General features: G+C 54.6%; 1 protein-coding gene across 1 annotated transcript; it reads right to left on the bottom strand.

Annotated features, from left to right (window-relative positions):
- Positions 1-2,645: 2,645 nt before the first annotated feature.
- Positions 2,646-13,442, bottom strand: KLHDC8A (kelch domain containing 8A). The gene is made up of 7 exons (XM_036398386.2): positions 13,201-13,442; positions 9,666-9,732; positions 8,721-9,121; positions 7,491-7,655; positions 6,648-6,863; positions 5,859-5,960; positions 2,646-5,660 (listed from the first exon to the last, which is right to left on the bottom strand). Exons 3-7 carry the CDS (start codon positions 9,094-9,096, stop codon positions 5,467-5,469), a joined length of 1,053 nt encoding a protein of 350 aa, XP_036254279.1. The 5' UTR covers positions 9,097-9,121; positions 9,666-9,732; positions 13,201-13,442; the 3' UTR covers positions 2,646-5,466.
- Between the last annotated feature and the right edge of the window lie 1,787 nt (positions 13,443-15,229).

Here is a 15,229-nt window from a genome sequence, read left to right as displayed (position 1 = left end):
AAATAGCTTAGGAACGGTTGTAAAGTAGTCGATAATTGTTATTGAGCGCTGTTAGTTGGGTTATTATATTGTAAAAGGGGTTTAAAGGGTGGTTAGAAGAAATTACACATAAGCGAAGGTTTTCACACCATCCCCAGAGGCTTTTAAACCTTTTCCAGAGCATTTCCCAGCTTCTCCAGGAGTTTTCCCAGTTTTTCCAGAGCCCCGGCGAAACGAGCCAGCCTGGGCTGAGCTGTAATGGCCAATCAAGGCCTGAAACCTTCATGCAAATGAAGGATCCAAACAGAAACCAATCCAGAGGGACAAAAAACAGGATAAAAAGGGACATCTGAGCCAGGGAAGCTGTGCCCTTCCCCTGGGACATCGGGGACATCGCTGCTGCTGCATCCTCGGCCTAGTGCCCCTTGCTTTGGGCCTTTCTTTTTATTGTAATAAATGCTGAAATCACCTTTAGCACCCTTTGTTTTAGGCCTTTCTTTTATTATAATAAATGCTGAAATCACTTTTAGCACCATTGTTTTAGACCTTTCTTTTTATTAGAATAAATACTGAAATCACTTATAATAAATAAATAAATAAATGCTGAAATAACTTTTAGTACCCCTTGGTTTAGGCCTTTCATTTTATTAGAATAAATGCCGAGATCACTTTTAATAAATAAAATTAATAAATAAATATTGAAATCACTTTTAGCACCGTTGTTTTAGACCTTTCTTTTCATTAGAATAAATGCTGAAATCACTTTCCATAAATGAAATAAATAAATAAATAAATGGTGAAACCACTTTTAGCACCCCTTTCTTTGGGCCTTCCTTCTTATTAGAATAAATGTTGAAATCACTTTTAATAAATGAAATAAATAAATAAATGCTGAAATCACTTTTAATAAATAAAATAAATAAATAAATGCTGAAATCACTTTTAGTACCAGGAGTCTGGTCCCGTTTTTAACAGGATCTCTCCGGCCCCGTGTTTGGGGTCCCGGTGGATTTCTTGGGATGCTTTTCCCGAGGATTCCCCGCGTTGTGCAAAGGCCCCGCGGAGTTTCTGTTTCCAGCGGATAAATTCCTCCCAGAATCCAGAGGATTCTGTGCTGCTGTGGGAGGCTGGGGGATGTTTTTTTCCTCAGGAAGCCTTTCCCATTTTCATGGAAATGCCAAGGGACGCGGAGGGAGCCCGCTGGAATCCGCTGATAAGGATCCCCCATTGTGGCAGCGCCCGCCGCTTTCTGCTTTCTCCGCTGGGGAAATCCACCGAAATTCCCCTGGAAATCCCAAACCGGGCTTGTCCCGCGGCCCCACTGTGTGTCCACTAAAACCAGCCCGAAATCCAGCCAGGAATTTGGCTCCGTGTCAGAGAAACCTGCTCCGAGCTCAGCTTGGTGCTCGGTCACAGCGCTGTCTGTTGGCAGCTGCGAAATTTGTATTAATTCATTTATTACATTAAAATAAATTTCAGCGTTATCCCGGCTCTGCAAACTTCCACATCCCGGCCAAAACCTGTGGCTCTGCCTCGGGATTGGGTGGGCACAAGCTCTGTTTGTGGACAGGGAAAGGAATAAACATCACGAAAGAAATTCCCTCGGAGCAGCGGGGAGACCTCCCACAGGGAAAGGAAGAGTCATTAAAATGCCAGAGACAACAAAAAGCTGAATGCTCACCCCTCCTTCGTGGCCCTGAGCCCCAGCATTCCTCACCTGCTGCCGGGGATGCTCAGGCAGGTGTGGAACCCATTTTCCCTCTGAAAACCCCGGAGAAAGCCGGGAATGCTCTGATCCTCCCCATCCATCAGCAGGAGAAGGGAAACTCATCAGCGCCAATGGGAGCCTGTGGAAAAGTCATTTATGGCCTTTCAGGGATGGTGAGAGCAGCAGAGGCCACCCCAGGAGTGCAGCTGGGGGTTCCATCTGTCCATCCATCCATCATCCATCCGTCCATCCATGGATCCATCCCTCCATCCATCCATCATTGATCCATGGATCCATCCATCGTCCATCTATGGATCCATGCGTGGATTCATCCATCCAGGGATCCATCCATCATCCATCCATCCATCCATCCATCCATCCATCCATCCATCCATCCATCCATCCATCCCTCATCCATCCATCCATCCATCCATCCATCCATCCATCCATCCATCCATCCATCATTGATCCATGGATCCATCCATCATCCATCCATCATCCATCCATCCATCCATCCATCCCTCATCCATCCATCCATCCATCCACCCATCCATCCATCCATCCATCCATCCATCCATCCATCCATCCATCCATCCCTCATCCATCCATTCATCCATCCATCCATCCATCCATCCATCCATCCATCCATCCATCCATCCCTCATCCATCCATCCATCCATCCATCCATCCATCCATCCATCCATCCATCCATCCATCCCTCATCCATCCATCCATTCCTCCATCCATCCATGGATCCCTCCATCCCAATTTTTTCACAAATCCACCCCTACAAGGCTCCCTTTACCACAGATCCACCCCCCAGGTGTCCCTGTCACCCTCCTGGGCGCTGGGGGTGTCACAGCACATGGGGCTGCAGAAACCCCGAGGCATTTTGAGGAAAAAGAAGAAAAATTCCGCTCAAAAATAACCCATAAAAAACCCACCAAAAGCCCACAGAAACCCACAAAAAAAGCTGGAGCTTTTATTTTCCAAGCAGGAAGCGTCTGTCTCTCAGGATGGTGACTCCACATCCGCTCCAGCGCCAGCACATTCCCAGGAATGGGAACAGCCGGGGGTGACTCTGCTGCTGGTGGCCCCACAGGGTTGGGGACATCCCAGGGATGAGGATGGCAGCGACAGAGGTGATCCCAGAGCTCAATTCCCAGCTCTCCAGAGAGGAATTCCCAGCTGAAGCTGGAGCAGCTCTCCCACAAGCCCGCGTCGGGCTCCTTTTGGGAGCTGCCACCACAAACTGACCCCAAAAAGCAGCACTGACCCCAAAAAGCAGTGCTGACCCCCAAAAATATTGTCCCCACCAGCCAGGGCCAGCCCAGCCGCGTGTCCTGAGCCCATGGCAAGGTGCAGGAATCATTTCTGCTCCACCCCATCCTTTGGAGGCTGCTCCTTGAGGAAGTTTCCTGTTTGAACAGACAGAGTCTGCTCGGGGATGATAAATGAGGATTTTTGGCAGCAGGGCCAGCTCGGCCCTCAGCCTCTGTGCTGGAGCAGCCACCAGGGCTGAAAAGCCTCTCAGTAAACTCCGAGCATGGGGAGTTCAGGCGAGGACACGGCCGGGGCCGCTCCGGGATTTTTTCATCGCTGGAAAATCCAAATGCTCGGCTGGGTTGGGATAAAGGAGGGGGCACGGAGGGTCCTGGGGGCAGAGGGACCATCCCAGGGCTTCCTGCAGCCCCCCAGGGCCAGGCTGGTGACAAAACCAACATTTATCCAGGGAAAGGAGCTCCAGGGCACTCTCATCCCAAGGGATTCACTGCAGAGCTCGGGGAGCTGCAGCCTTGGAGGCATTTCCTGGGCAGCAGCATCAGGGACTCTTCGGACCCAAACCCAGCCCTGTCCCAGCTCCTGGACCCAAACCCAGCCCTGTCCCAGCTCCTGGACCCAAACCCAGCCCTGTCCCAGCTCCTGGACCCAAATCCAGCCCTGTCCCAGCTCCTGGACCCAAACCCAGCCCTGTCCCTGCTCCTGGAAGGTGTTTGGGTTCCTCGGGGGTGTCTTTCTGCGGGAATAAGATACTGGAGGAGACGCACAGCACCCAGGTTATTTGTTGGATCTTGCAGCACCTGAAATGGGATTTTCGAGCTGCCCCGGTCCAGCGCCACCCGGGCAGGGCAGCCCAGGACAGCGGCAGCGCTGCCGGAGGCGCTGCTGCAGCCGCAGCTCGGCCCAGGGATGCCATCTGCTGTTCACAGCGCTGGGAGGAGACCTGGGGCTCACCCAGCCCAAACCAAACCACCCGAACCCGCTCAGATCCTCAAGGATGCCATCTGCTGTTGACAGCTCTGGGAGGAGCCCAAACCCAACCACCCAAACCCGCTGAAATCCTCAAACCCGCCCTGCACGCACAGCCAGGAGCGCCCGAGCCACCCGAGCTGGGCTCAGGTCACATCTCCGGCAGCTGTTGTGCCAAACCCAGGGAGGCCGTGTCCTGCTGGATCCCATTTCCCTGCAGGAGCATCCCGGGAAAGGGCAGGGATGAGGCCATCCCCACCTGGCACCTGGCAAAGGCGGAGGCTGTGCCAGTTCTGTGCCAATGCTGTGCCAGTTCTGTGCCAATCCTGTGCCAATCCTGTGCCAGTCCTGTGCCAGTTCTGTGCCAGTTCTGTGCCAATCCTGTGCCAATCCTGTGCCAGTTCTGTGCCAGTTCTGTGCCAATCCTCTGCTAATCCTGTGCCAGTTCTGTGCCAATCCTGTGCCAGCCCTGTGCCAGCAGAGAGGAGCCAGAGCAGAATTCACCCTTGGGAGCAGCCCCTGGCCCCAGCTCCTGCTGGAATCCCAAGGATCAGCCACGGACGGGATTGCAGGGGAAGGCAGAGAACGATCCTGGATCCTGCTGCAGGTTGGGAGTTTCCTCTGGGAGAAAATCCGAAGGGAAGCACTTGCAGATCCCAGGATGGAGGAGGACACCACCACTGTCCCCCCTGAGCCACCACTGACCCCTCTGGGGAGCCCCAGTGTCACCTGTGACCAGGATGGCTGCAAGGACACAATTCCCACACAGGGATCTCCAGACTCCTTCCCGTGGGGAGCAGCTCCTCCAGCTGGGTGTCCCCACGGAGATATGAGGAGCAGTTCCACCCCCATGGAGCTGTGGGGAGCAGTTCCACCCCCATGGAGATGTGGGGAGCAGTTCCTCAGGCTGATGTCCTCATGGAGCTGTGACAATGACAGGAGGGGACCCCTGGCCAGTGTGAGGGTTCCTCATGGACAGCAGTGCCAGGAAGGGAGGCACCAGAATCCCTGGATGTGCTTCTGGAGGAGCTGCCAGCACTGTTGGATGCATCTGTCCCAGTCCTGGGAGCTTCCAGTGCTGTCCCCAATGCCACCACTGGGGACAGGCAGGGGCAGGGCCCTGCTCCAGGTGGGATTCTCCTCCAGGTGGTCTCAGATCAGGAGTCAGAGAGGCACAGGGACCTGTTCCAGGTGGGATTCTCCTCCAGGTGGGTTCCAATCAGGAATCAGACAGGCACAGAGATCTGCTCTAGGTGGAATCCCCCCTCAGATGGGTTCCAGTCAGGAATGAGAGAGGCACAGGGCCCTGTTCCGGGTGGGATCCCCACTCAGGTGTGCTCGGATCAGGAGTCAGAGAGGCACAGGGCCCTGTTCCGGGTGGGATCCCCACTCAGGTGTGCTCGGATCAGGAGTCAGAGAGGCACAGGGCCCTGTTCTGGGTGGGATCCCCACTCAGGTGTGCTCGGATCAGGAGTCAGAGAGGCACAGGGCCCTGTTCCGGGTGGGATCCCCACTCAGGTGTGCTCGGATCAGGAGTCAGAGAGGCACAGGGCCTCCACGGCCGTGCTGAGCCCCTGGCTGACGCCCCCCACGGCCAGCAGGCAGTCCCTCAGCACGATGCTGGAGCAGGCGCAGCGCGGCGTGGGCATGGGGGGCAGGCTCTCCCACTTGTTCTTCTCGGGGTGGAAAGCCTCTGCCGACTCCAGCACGCTCGGCTGATTCCCTGGAAGCACAAAAGGAGGCGCTGGATGATCTGGGAAGCACCATCGAGCTTCTCTTGGCTGCTCTGACTCCATCCCCTTATGGGGTTTGTTTTCCCTGCTCCCTCCCACCAGCCAGCACCGGGATTTCTCCTTTTTTTGGGGGGGTGACAACAATTCCAAGACCTTTTTAAAGGGTTCCCAGAGTCCCAGAGCCTCACCCAGGCCCCCAGCCACCACAACTCTGCCTCGCAGGTAGCCGGCCACGAAGTCTGCTCGCCTTTTCTTCAGGTAGCAGGAGCGCTCCATCTTCATCCACCCACCTGGAAGGACAGGACACGCCGGGGCTGGGGGATCACCCACCCCTGGAAAGGCACCCACCCCCTCTGAGCCCCTGCCTCTGGAAGAGCAGTTTGGCTGCATCACCTTGGGGTGATAAAACCCCATGGGGTGGTTGGGTTTGGCCCCTGTTATCCCACTGTTGGATCCAGCTGCCTTGGGATTGAGGTTTTCCCATTGCACTCAGTAATCCTGACTGGAAATCGTCCTCTAAGCTGAGCTCAAGGCAGCAGCAGATGGGGGCTCTGTGCTCTGCAAGGGTGGCAGAGCCCCAAACCCAGCCCTGTGTGACCCCAAACCCCAAACCCCAAACCCAGCCCTGTGTGACCCCAAACCCAGCCCTGTGTGCCCCAAACCCCAAACCCAGTCCTGTGTGTTCCCAAACCCCAAACCCAGCTCTGTATGACCCCAAACCCCAAACTCATCCCTGTGACCCCAAACCCCAAAATCATCCCTGTGACCCCAAACCCAGCTCTGGGACCCCAAACCCCAAACCCAGCCCTGTGTCCCCAAACCCATCCCTGTGTGACCCCAAACACAACCCTATGTGCCCCAAACCCAGTTCTTTGTGACCCCAAACCCTAAACCCATCCCTGTGTCCCCAAACCCCAGACCCAGCCCTGTGTGTCCCCAAACCCCTCGGGAAGGTCCATGGCCGGTCCAGCTCCCACCTTGCTCCAGGTCGAAGACGTCCACGGTCCTCATGAACTTGGGCTGCCGGTAGAGCCGGCCCTGGCGCAGCCCCCCGAGGCTGAAGAGCTTCTCCTCGGTGGGCACGAAGCTGGAGAAGGCTCTTTTGGTGGGAATGTTGGGGAACCTGCTCCAGGAGCGCGTGTCCGTGTCGAAAACCTCGAAGGCGTTGACGGCGTACTTGGATTGCCTTCCCCCTGGGGAGGAGAGGGAATTGGGACGGAAGGGAAATTGAAATGGAGGAGGAGTTGGAGAGGAGAGGGAATTGAAATGGAGAGGGAATTGAAATGGAGAGGGAAGTGGAAAGGAGGGGGAGTTGAAAAGGAGGGAATTGGAAAGGAGAGGGAGTTGAAATGGAGAGGGAAGTGGAAAGAAGAGGGAATTGGAAAGGAGAGGGAATAGGAAAGGAGAGGGAATTTAAATGGAGAGGGAATTGAATTGGAGGGAATTGAAATGGAGAGGGAGTTGAAAAGGAGATGGAATTGCAAAGGAGAGGGTATTGAAGTGTAGAGGGAATTGGAATGGAAGGAAGTGGAAAGAGAGGGAGTTGAAATGGAGAAGGAATTGAAATGGGGAGGGAATTGGAGGAAGAGAAAGGATGCAAAAGGAAGCAAATGGAAAAAAGTGAAGGAGAAGGAAGGACAAGGAAGAAAAAGGAACAAAAATTAAGGAAAAGGAAGGAGAAAGGAAGGAAAAGGAAGGAAGAGGAAAGGGAAGGATGGAGAAGAAAAGGGAAGAGAAAGGAAGAAAAAGGAAAGAGAAGAAGGAGAAAGGATGGAGAAGGAAGGGGAAGCAGGAGAGGAGGAGGCAGGGCTGCTCCTTACCCAGCACGTAGATCTTGGTGCCCCTCAGGATGGAGGTGGCCGCGTAGCGGGGGGTGGGCATGGCAGCCAGGGACACCCAGATGTCCTTGAGCACATCATAGTGCTGCAGGAAGTTGTGGGGCCGCAGGTCCGAGCCCATCCCGCCTGCTGCGTACACCCTGTAGTCTGGATGGGGCAAAAAACCCCCAAATCCCATGAAATTATTGGGATAATAAATTATTGTAGGGAAGCACGAGAAATCCCCCTCCCCTGCTGTGTTAACCTGTGATCTGGATGGGAAACACTTGCCTTTGGCTGCCTCTGAGATGCCCATGGCCACCTCGTGGAAGCTTTCCACAATCTATTATTCTTCTATATCAAAATCTCCTTCCATCTCTATTCCTCCCTCAACTTCTACATTCTGAGACCTTCCTGCCATCTGTGACACTTCCCAAACTTTCCCTCTTTCCCACACTTGCCTTTGGCCGCCACCGAGATGTGCAGAACTTTTTAGAGGTCCTGGCACAGAAGTTTTTAGGATTCTCCCCATCAGGGGGATCCTTGGGGAAGCTTTCCACAACCCATTATTCTATATCAAAACCTGCTTCCACCCCTATTCCGCCCTCAGGCTCTACATTCTGAGACCTTCCTGCCATCTGTGAAACCTCCTTGCCAAACTTTCCATCTTTCCCACACTTGCCTTTTCCACCACCGAGATGCCCATGGCCACCTCATGGAGCAAGCTATGCCTCAGGGAAGCTTTTCACAATCTCATTCTTCTATATCAAAACCTGCTTCCACCTCTATTCCACTCTCAAGTTCTACATTCAGAGACCTTCCTTCCATCTGTGAAACTTCCCAAACTTTCCCATCTTTCCAACTTCCCAACACTTGCCTTTGGCCACCACCGAGATGCCCATGGCCACCTCAGGTAAGCTTTCCACAATCTATTATTCTTCTATATCAAAATCTCCTTCCACCCCTATTCCACCCTCAGGCTCTACATTCTGAGACCTTCCTGCCACCTGTGAAACCTCCCAAACTTTCCCTCTTTCCCGCACTTGCCTTTGGCCACCACCGCGATGCCCATGGCCGCCTCACGGAGCGGGCTGCGCTTTGGGGAAGCTTTCCACGATCCATTATTCTATATCAAAACCTGCTTCCACCCCTATTCCGCCCTCAGGCTCTACATTCTGAGACCTTCCTGCCACCTGTGAAACCTCCCAAACTTTCCCTCTTTCCCGCACTTGCCTTTGGCCGCCACCGAGATGCCCATGGCGGCCTCGCGGAGCGAGCTGCGCTTCCTCCAGCGCCCCTCGTCCGTGTTGTACATCTCCACCACCTTCAGCGGCAGCTGGTTGGCGCCCACGCCGCCGATCACCATGATCCTCTTGCCCAGCACGGTGACGGCCACGCCGGCCCTGGCCGTGGGCATGGCGGGCAGCGCTGCCCACTGGTCGGCCTCGGGCGAGTAGACCTCGAAGGAGTCCACGGCGACGCCGTTGTCGTCGCAGCCGCCCACGGCGAACACCTGCCCGCCCGCCTCCACCAGCGTGGAGTAAACCCTGCGGCTGGGCAGCGGCGCCAGGGACTTCCACTGGAAGTCCTTGCTGTTGGGCAGCTCCATGGTGGCCGCCGGGAAGGGGTTGGTGCTGGGAAAAAAGAGAATTCCGGAATTGTTGAGGGTGGAGAAGTTCGCCAGGATCGGCCAAGTTCTGCCACTGAGTGCCACCTCCAGGAATTCCTTGGACACCCCAAAACCCCCCTGGGCAGCCCTTCCAGCCCTTTCCATGAGGAAATTCCTGCTGCTGTCCAACCTGAGCCTCCCCAGCCCAGCCTGAGGCCGTTCCCTCTCCTCCTGTCCCTGTTCCCTGGGATAAGATCCCAAATCCCCCCGGCTGTCCCCTCCTGGCAGGGAGTTGTGCAGAGCCAGAAATTCCCCCTGAGCCTCCTTTGCTCCAGGCTGAGCCCCTGCCCAGCTCCCTCAGGACTCTCCAAACCCATCCCCATCTCCATTCCCTTCCCTGGACACGCTCCAGCCCCAAAATGTTCCTCCTGAACTGAGGGAAAAATCCCAGAGTGCAAACCCCGCTCTGGCAGGAGCAGAGCGGGACCAGAGCTGCCCTCCCACTGCCACCTGTCCCCTTGTGCCACCCCTAGAGCGCCACTCCCGCCTGTCCCCTGTGTCACCGCCACCTTTCAGCGCCTCTCCATCAATCCTGCGGCTCCAGAGCCGCCTCAGCAGCTCACGCAGAGACCGAGCCTAAAAATAAAACAAAACAAAAAGAGGTGGGAAAACAAAAGACAAAAAAAAAAAAGGAAAAAACAAAAAGCAAGCCAGGCGAGAAGGTTGGAGTCTGTTTGTTCTGCTGCTTCCCCGCCCCCAGGTGACTTCAAGCCAGGCTCTGCTCCCTCCGCGCCTGTTTTCCTGCCGGCTGGGGAACATTTCCTGCTCTCACCCACCGGATTCCTCCTCCTCACCTTCCTCACATCCCCACCCTGAGGAATGCGAACCCCCGGCTCTGCAATCCCGGGGCGGAGAGCTGGGAACCCGCGGTCATTGCTCCGTCTCCTCTCTCCTTCATTAAGCGCGATGCAGATGAGCTTAATTAGCGAGAGAGGGCGAAGGGAGAGGGACAAAAGCAGCGCTGAGAGGAAAATCCCTTCCCACCCTTCCCATCCAACCCCGAGCCTCCATAAAATCCGATTAATCCGTGCACGGCTGTTTGTTTTTATTATTATTTATCATCCCAAATAAATGTTCAGGAGCACACGAAACATCATTTACTGCATGAGGAATTAATAAATAAATGAAGAAATCCTGCTTGGGCTGCCACCCTCCAGCAGCAGGAGCTGCTGTGGGCCCATCCACAATTCCCGGGGCAATTCCTGGAAATTCCCGGCTCCAGGGGGACAAAGGGACACGAAGCCACGATAAAAAGCAGCAGCAGCAGCACATCAAACCTCCCAGAATCCAGGGAAAAAGCAGCGAGCAGCAGCCCAGACTGCTCTGCCCTCCCTGAGCAGCATCCCCGGGATTTGTGCCCTGGCAGATCCGGGGTTCTGCTCCCTCGGATGATTGATTTCCTTTCCAGGTGAATTTTCATGGATAAACTCACCCTGGCCTGGTTAATTAGCAAAGCAGAGCCAGCTCCCGTTTCCAGGAGCTCGATGGATTTGCGTTCAGACATCCCTGACCTCTAATCCTTCAAATCCAAACTGCTGGGATGAGACACAACCAGCACCAGCCCAGTGCCTGCCAGCAGCAGAGCCTGGCTGGGGCCAGGCAATTTCTCCGTCCAAAACTCAGAAATAATTGCCTGAAATGGCCTAAAAATTCCTTTTCGACATCCCAGCAGGCAGAGAGCGCTTGGAGAGGGATGAGGAATTCTCCAGGCAGGTCCTCCATGGGAATAAAGGAGCAAAGAGCCGGGAATTCTGCTGGAATGCAAACCCCTGCCTGAATTCAGCTGCCTTGGCACACAAAGATTCTGCTCCTCTTCCCTCCCGTGCTATTTAAAGGAAATCAAGGTCAGGCTCACACCCTGAATTCCTGAATTCCTTCGCCTCCAGATCTCCAAAAATCACCTGGATTTCACCGGGAAGCGACACCAGCGCCGTGCTGGGATCTGGCAGAGTTTCCTGAGGCCAAATTCCCCTCCCAGACCCAGGGAATTATCGCCTCATCATCCCAGACTAATTGACATTGGAAATCCAAAGGAAGGAAATTGCGGAGCTGGGGCTGAGCCCTCTCCACTCCTTATCCCTGCAGGATGAAATTCCTTGATTCAAGGGTGGAAAGGATGAAATTCCTTGGTTTAAGGATAGAAAGGATGAAGTTCCTTGGTTTAAGGATGCAAAGGATGAAATTCCTTGGTTTAAGGATAGAAAGGATGAAGTTCCTTGGTTTAAGGATGGAAAGGATGAAATTCCTTGGCATAAGGATGCAAAGGATGAAATTCCCTGGTTTAAGGATTGAAAGGATGAAATTCCCTGGTTTGAGAAACCCTCCGGGGTCTTTTCCAAGTGGATTTGGAGCATGGATGGGCAGGGGCAGCACCCCCAGAGAGGGGTCAGGGCTCCAGCGGGATTTCTCCCTGGATATTCCCTCCAAGGAAAACCCATCCCTCATTTTGGAGATCCCCTGGATGTGTGGCATTTATGGACCTGCAATATTTTGGGATTTATCAGAGCCGGGCAGGTGGAATTCCAAGGGATTCATGGGATGAACAGGGGGAGATGTCAGAGCAGCTCCTTCCCCTTCCCATCTCTTTTATCTCCAGGATTTGGAAGTTTTGCTGCCCCAGGGTCGAAATTCCAAGGGCTGGAACCCAAATCTGCTCCCATTTGGGAGCGGGGCAGAGCCAGGGTGATGCTCAGAGCCCCCAAACTCGCACCAGGAGCGGGTCAGACGCACCCAGCCCCTCCTCAGCGGGGCACAGAAATCCACCGGGGAAACTTCGGGAAAAAGATTCCTCCTCTCCCCACCCGTGTCCCGAGGGAAAAGGGGCTGGGAACAGCCGGGTCCTGGTGCTTTTGCTCCAACCGCGGCAGCTGGGAATGAAAGGAACAGGCTCGGAATTATCAGCCGGGGATTCCTGACCTCCCCCCTCGCCATAGCAACAACCACCCGGAACACCACCACAACAACAACAACAACAACGAAACCTCACCGGATCCCCGCCTCTGCCTGGAAAAAAAACCGGCAAAAAGAGCAAAAAACCACTGGGATGAGAAGAGATTTCATTGTGTGGAGCAGAGCGGCGCTCTGAGCTGTTTTGTACCCCCCGATCCCGAGCATCCTTTGGGATGCGGGAGCGGCTGGGGCCGGTCTGGCCTCCCCCAGGGTTCACCCCTTCCCCCATCCCGGTCCCTCGGGAGCCTCTGCAGCCTCCTCCCGCCGGCTGCGATCTCCTGAGGGGAGGGACAGGGGCTGTGGAAGGAAATATTCCCCCACGGGAGAGCGTCAGGGGCGTCACAGCTCCGGGACGGGGGCAAAATCTGCTTCGTTTTTTGAAAGAGCCCAAATCAGCCTTCATTAAAAACCCTGAGTGGGCTGAAAGAACAGCAGAGCAAGGTGAGGTTTGCTCATGTCACAGCTGAGCTCAGGAGTTTGAATTTAATTTAAATAATGTAATTTCATTTAATTCAAGAGCAAGAACCCACCTGCAAGGGCAAAGGGGCTCCCTTCCCCACCCAGCTCCCACCAGGATCCTAAATCCCCTTCCTCACCCCCAAAAGCTCCCTGTGCCCCAGCAGCTGCTCTGCTGCACGGGTCAAACACAGAAAGGCGTTTCCAAGCCCTCAGGTCTCTCAGGTTGTGTTTCCAGAGCTCTTTTTTCTCTTTATTTCAGCTGCAGAGGGAATGGGGAGAGCTCGGGCCAGATCACAGCTGGGGGAGGTCACAGCGACCCCATCCCTGCCGGGCCTGGTCTGGGAGAAAGGCTGGAAAAAGGGATTGGGGATGCTGGGAGGAGAAAAGCTGAAAATGTGGAATTTTTGGGGAAAAAAGTACGGGAAAAACCCCATCCTTTTCCACAAAAAGTAAGGGGGGGGGGGGGGGGGAAATTATCGTTCCCCATCCAATTTTTGGAAGGGAAACACAAACTCCAAGCTTTGTTTGTGGCTGTTCCTGGGGTCCCAAAGCATCCCCCCCCCCCCAAAACGACCTCGAGTGAGGAATTCCCTTCCCTCCCTCCTTCCTTGCCCAGGGTTTCTCAGGAATACTCACAGCTCCGCTGGAGCATGGCTGGAAATGCTCCGGATTTTCCCAAATCCTCCGAGCATCCCCTTCCTCCCACTCCCCGCCGGGCTGCGAGCGGCGCCGGGAGCAGCCGGGGCTGGCAATTGCTGCGTGGGAAGAGAGAGGGGAAAAAAAATAATAAAATAAATAAAATAAATCCGCGTAAATCCAGCGGCGCTGCTGTTCCCCCTCTGGAAGATGTAGGACACTCAGGGCGGGGAGGGTTTCCCCAGCTGGGCTCCTCCTCGGGGCTGTGCGTGCGAATTCCCGGCGTTCCCGATCCATCCCTGAGCCTTTTATGGCTCCCCACGCTCGCACAGGATGTTCTGGAACCGCCGCGCTCCCCGCCCTAAAGCGGCACCGGAGGAATCGCCCGGGGAATTTTGGCCAAAAAAAAAAAAAAAATCGGGAAAGACGGAGCTGAGAGGAGGCAGAGATTGTCCGGGAAGGGATGGGTGGATCCCGGGGAAGAGCCCATCCCGTGGATGTCACCCCAAAATGAGGGAAATGGGCACGGCAAGGGCAGCTGGGGCGGCAGAACCCCAAAATTCTGCTCCTGCATCCCACAGGGAGCTCGGAGGAAAGGGATGTTGGAGCCTCTGGAGCTGATCCCCAACATTCTGCTCCCTTCAGCTCCCACATCCCACAAGGAGCTTGGAGGAGTGGGGTGTAGGAGCCTTGGGAGCCAATTCCCAAAATTCTACTCCTCACATCCCACAGATTTGGAGGAGCAGGATTTTGGAGCCTTTGGAGCTGATTCCCAAAATCCTGCTCCCACATCCCACAAGGAACTTGGAGGAGCAGGATTTTGGAGCCTTTGGAGCTGATTCCCAAAATCCTGCTCCCAAATCCCACAAGGAACTTGGAGGAGTGGGGTGTGGGAGCCTTGGGAGCCAATTCCCAAAATTCTACTCCCCACATCCCACAGATTTGGAGGAATAGGACGTTGGAGCCTCTGGAGCTGCTTCCCAAAATTTCTTTCCCTGTATCCCAAAAGGAGCTCATGGGAGTGAGATGTTGGAGCCTTTGGAGCTGATTCCCAAAATTTATTCCCCTGCATCCTACAAGGAGCTCACAGGAGAGGGATTTTGGAGCCAATTCCCAAAATTCTGCTCCCTGCAGCTCCCACATCCCACAGGGAGCTTGGAGGAGAGGGATGTTGGAGCCCTTGGAGCTGATTCCCAAAATCCTGCTCCCAAATCCCACAAGGAGCTTGGAGGAGCAGGATTTTGGAGCCTTTGGAGCTGATTCCCAAAATTCTGCTCCCACATCCCACAAGGAGCTTGGAGGACTGAGATGTTGGAGCCAATTCCCAAAATTCTGCTCTCAAATCCCACAAGGAGCTTGGAGGAGCAGGATTTTGGAGCCCTTGGAGCTGATTCCCAAAATTTATTTCCCTGCTTGCCACAAGGAACTCATGGGACTGAGATGTTGGAGCTTCTGGAGCCAATTCCCCAAATTTATTTCTCTGCATCCCACCAGGAGCTCAGAGCAGAGGAAGGCTGAACCCTTTGGAGCTGATTCCCAAAATTCTGCTCCCACATCCCACAAGTTGCTCGGAGGACTGGGATGTTGGAGCCAATTCCCAAAACTCTGCTCTCACATCCCTCAAACTCACAGGAGTGGGATTTTGGAGCCTTTGGAGCCAATTCCCAAAATTCTTCTCCCACAAGGAGCTCAGAGGAGCGGGATTTTGGATCTTTTGGAGCTGATTCCCAAAATTTCTCTCCCTGCATCCCACAAGGAGCTTGGAGGAAAGGGACGTTGGAGCCTCTGGGGCCAATTCCCAAAATTCTGCTCCTTGCATCCCACAAATTCAGAGGAGCGGGATTTTGGATCCTTTGGAGCTGATTCCCAAAATCCTGCTCCCACATCCCACAAGGAGCTCACAGGAGAGGGATTTTAGACCCTTTGGAGCCCATTCCCAAAATTTCTCTCCCTGCACCCCACAAGGAGCTCAGAGGAGCGGGATTTGGGAGCCTTTGGAGCCCATTCCCACCCGGCCACCCATCCCAGG

This window comes from Molothrus ater, chromosome 25 (assembly GCF_012460135.2).
Source record: "Molothrus ater isolate BHLD 08-10-18 breed brown headed cowbird chromosome 25, BPBGC_Mater_1.1, whole genome shotgun sequence".
In the NCBI taxonomy this organism is placed as follows: domain Eukaryota; kingdom Metazoa; phylum Chordata; class Aves; order Passeriformes; family Icteridae; genus Molothrus; species Molothrus ater.
This window is presented reverse-complemented; position numbering and strand designations above follow the sequence as displayed.